The 3,507-nt window shown below is 40.9% G+C and overlaps 1 protein-coding gene across 1 annotated transcript; it reads left to right on the forward strand.

Annotated features, from left to right (window-relative positions):
- Nucleotides 1-478: 478 nt before the first annotated feature.
- On the forward strand, nucleotides 479-3,168 carry HRH1 (histamine receptor H1). The gene has a single exon (XM_069205956.1). It carries the CDS (start codon nucleotides 554-556, stop codon nucleotides 2,069-2,071), a length of 1,518 nt encoding a protein of 505 aa, XP_069062057.1. The 5' UTR covers nucleotides 479-553; the 3' UTR covers nucleotides 2,072-3,168.
- The last annotated feature ends 339 nt before the right edge of the window (nucleotides 3,169-3,507 follow it).

Here is a 3,507-nt window from a genome sequence, read left to right on the forward strand (position 1 = left end):
TATAAAAACAGTAGTTCGTTTTTAAATTGGAATTAAGTCATAGCAAAGCGGGAGTTGAAACTAGGCATTACCTAAAAGAAAACGTACTCAGTTTTACTTAGTTAATATTAAAATGCTTTTCTCACAAAAAGGAAATGTGCATGCCGTTGACTTATTAGCAAGCACAATATAACGTCAAGCGATTCACACTGCAATTACATATTTCCCTTCCAATCAACACAAAACAATCTAGTGTATCGTAATCTAATTTAAAACCTAATTTGTTCTATTTGCTCCATGCAATCAACGTGCTTTCGCAAGGTTGTGTAGCACAGTTACTCGGCGCCGCAAAAAGCTACAAGGCTAGGATGATGACTGAAAATGCAAGAATTTATTTATATTTATATCTTGCAAATGTACTTGACATGTTTATTCATTTTTGTAACTCGCTTATTTTTTTTAACTATAATTTGCAGGACTGTGTGTGTGCTGCTCTAGAATTGCCGCGTTTCCTTAACGAACCAAATGCTATTTGTTTTCATTTACAGGCTTCCCAACATTAAGTTAAGAAGGCATGATGAATGTTCAAGACCTGAAAACGTCTTCTAAATCCTCAGGAGGCGTTCCCGGAAGTATGCAGAAAACAAACGCGACCTCTCCGGAAAGCACCACAGAAGTACATTCGGCCACTCTCGGCCTTGCCCTCGGGAGCATTTCCCTGATCACCGTGGTCATGAATATTTTGGTCCTATATGCTGTGAAACTGGAGCGCAAGCTTCACACCGTTGGAAACCTGTACATTGTCAGTCTGTCTGTGGCGGATCTCATGGTGGGGGCTGCTGTTATGCCGCTCAACATTGTATACCTACTAACTGACAAATGGATTCTCGGGAGGCCTGCATGCATTTTTTGGCTCTCCATGGATTATGTTGCTAGCACAGCCTCTATCTTCAGCCTCTTTATTTTGTGCGTTGATCGTTATCGTTCTGTGGAGCAACCGCTCAAGTATCTAAAGTACCGAACTAAGACCCGGGCCGCTGTGATGATTTCTGGAGCCTGGATTCTGTCCCTAACGTGGATCATACCCATCCTGGGGTGGCACGTGTTTGCCAATGGCGGAGTAAGGGAGGTGCCTCCACAAGTGTGCGAAACTGAATTTCACAAGGTGACCTGGTTTAAAGTGCTGACAGCCATTGTGAATTTCTATGTTCCATCTATACTGATGTTGTGGTTCTACACAAAAATCTATAAGGCAGTCAGAGAGCATTACCAACACCGAGAGCTCATTAATGGTTCGTTCCGCTCTGTCTGTGACACCAAACTGGTGCGTTGCAGCAGGCTGCAGGAGAAGCAGCATATCTACACCAAAAAGGAGGACAGAGAGGGGAATCGCGCTGCAGCACACCCTAGCTTTGCAGACAATGATAGCAATGCACCTAGTCAGTTCCCACAGTCAACAAATTTGAAAAATAGTCATCACCAGAGGGACTGTGTACAAACTCCAGAGCTGGTTAAAGGAAGAGGAAGTGAGGTTGTGAAGCTGCGATGCTTTCCCCTTGCCATTGTCCAAGAACATCCAGGAGTCAGGAAGGGAGGCAGGAAATTTGTAGCCGTCAAGAGGGCAAAGCTGAAAGAGAAGGAACCTGTTTCACAAAACAACGAACTTGAGTTGTCAGATACGTCTGATGAGGCCACCTTTGCTGATACAGTCTTGTGTAAGAGAGATTCTGCTTGTACTGCAGAGGCAGAGTTAAAAACCGAAACAAAGAGTACAGCCAGTTTAAGTTACTTGAAATACACCTGGAAGACAATACGATCTCACTCCAAGCAGAACATTCAGGGACTACACCTCAATAGGGAGAGGAAAGCTGCAAAACAGTTGGGATTTATAATGGCGGCATTTATGCTGTGTTGGATTCCGTACTTCGTGTTCTTTATGGTGATAGCATTTTGCCAAAATTGCCGCAATCACAACTTCCACATGTTTACGATTTGGCTTGGTTACATTAATTCCACCTTAAACCCTTTTATCTATCCCCTTTGCAATGAGAACTTTAAGAAGACCTTTAAGAAGATATTTCACATCAGTTAGTAAATAGATAATTGTAATCTTGGTTGTTCAAAAACAATACATGTCTGGCTTCCGAACTTAAAAAAGTTGTCAAACATCTTGGAGATCATTCATGTTGGAAGGATGAAAAGTCAGAAACAGTGAGTTTTTGTTGTAGCTGAAAATATGGGTGCAGTATGACTACACAGTGAATGTTTATTTGAATCGGTGAACAAGGATTTCCTGCTTAAAAAAGGACCACAGTGTTCTGTGATAAGAAAGAAACACTACATTAGCTGAACTGCAAGACATTCGCAGTCTGGAAAACAAGCTGTAATTCAACTGTGTTGCAAAAGAAAGCATCTCCTCATAATTTGTGGATAAAGTAAACAATTGTTGAAAACAGTAAAATATGTCTGGAAAGAGGGCACCAGTGATGTAATGTCTGCATGCACCAAACAGAGGCAGCGAAGTCCCCAAGAACAAAGCAGATATGACAACAGGTCTTTTGCACTTTCATCTTTGTAATTTCAAGAATATACTTCATTATCCTTTTTTGGGTACAGAGAATAGTGAAAAGCAACATTTTCAGTTAGCTTATTAAATATATTAGTTCTATGTCAACTAAGGAAATTTGACCTGTAGAATCAAATTGAACCATTCTCTCTATGGCTTCATTGATATCACTGTAGATCAACCAAATGTGCATATTTTTTACAAACTAATGAACTTCAATCAGTCAGGAGATTGGGATCATCATACAGACCTGCATTATGTTGTGGTCATTTTGACGATTATACTAAAGTATTAATTACATTCCGCATGTTAATTAGCCTTCTCTAGTCAATCATTTTCCCCCACATGATTGTATCTCGTATGGCAACATGGAAATGTCTATGATTGTCGGATGATCCCTAATCTTATGTTCACAGTCTTTGGAAACAAATTCATTATAAGTAAGATGCACTAACAGAGAACACACATTGGTCTATATAGAATTTATTATATTGTGTTACCTCTCTAATTAGCTAAAACCCAAAAGGGGCAACCCATAACCTGTGGACCAGGGTAAGGAGTACTATCATTAATCGAGTGGTCCTTGCATGGAAAGTGTAGCCCTTGACTTCCACGGCAAGTAATGAAGGAAAAAGCTTCCTCCTAGTTTTTTGTTCAGTCATTCGTAACCTTAATTCAAACTTAAAATCATTACTATAGCCTTAGAACCCGCCGTAGCGGGCTCTACCGGCTATTAAAGGCCCGCTCCCGAGTTAAATGCCCGAGCTGAAGGCGAGGGCATTTAACAAGGGAAAGGGCTTTTAATAGCCGGTAGAGCCCGCTATGGCGGGTTCTAAGGCTATTAGAACATTCTGCCACTCAGGGCAGAATGTTCTCTTAAAAAAAACTCTTAAAAAAAAATTTGAATCCCCTTGGGCTCCATGAGGCTTTGTTCACTTTGCTGCTGTGAACAAAGCCCATTG

Source organism: Pleurodeles waltl, chromosome 9 (assembly GCF_031143425.1).
Source record: "Pleurodeles waltl isolate 20211129_DDA chromosome 9, aPleWal1.hap1.20221129, whole genome shotgun sequence".
In the NCBI taxonomy this organism is placed as follows: Eukaryota; Metazoa; Chordata; class Amphibia; order Caudata; family Salamandridae; genus Pleurodeles; species Pleurodeles waltl.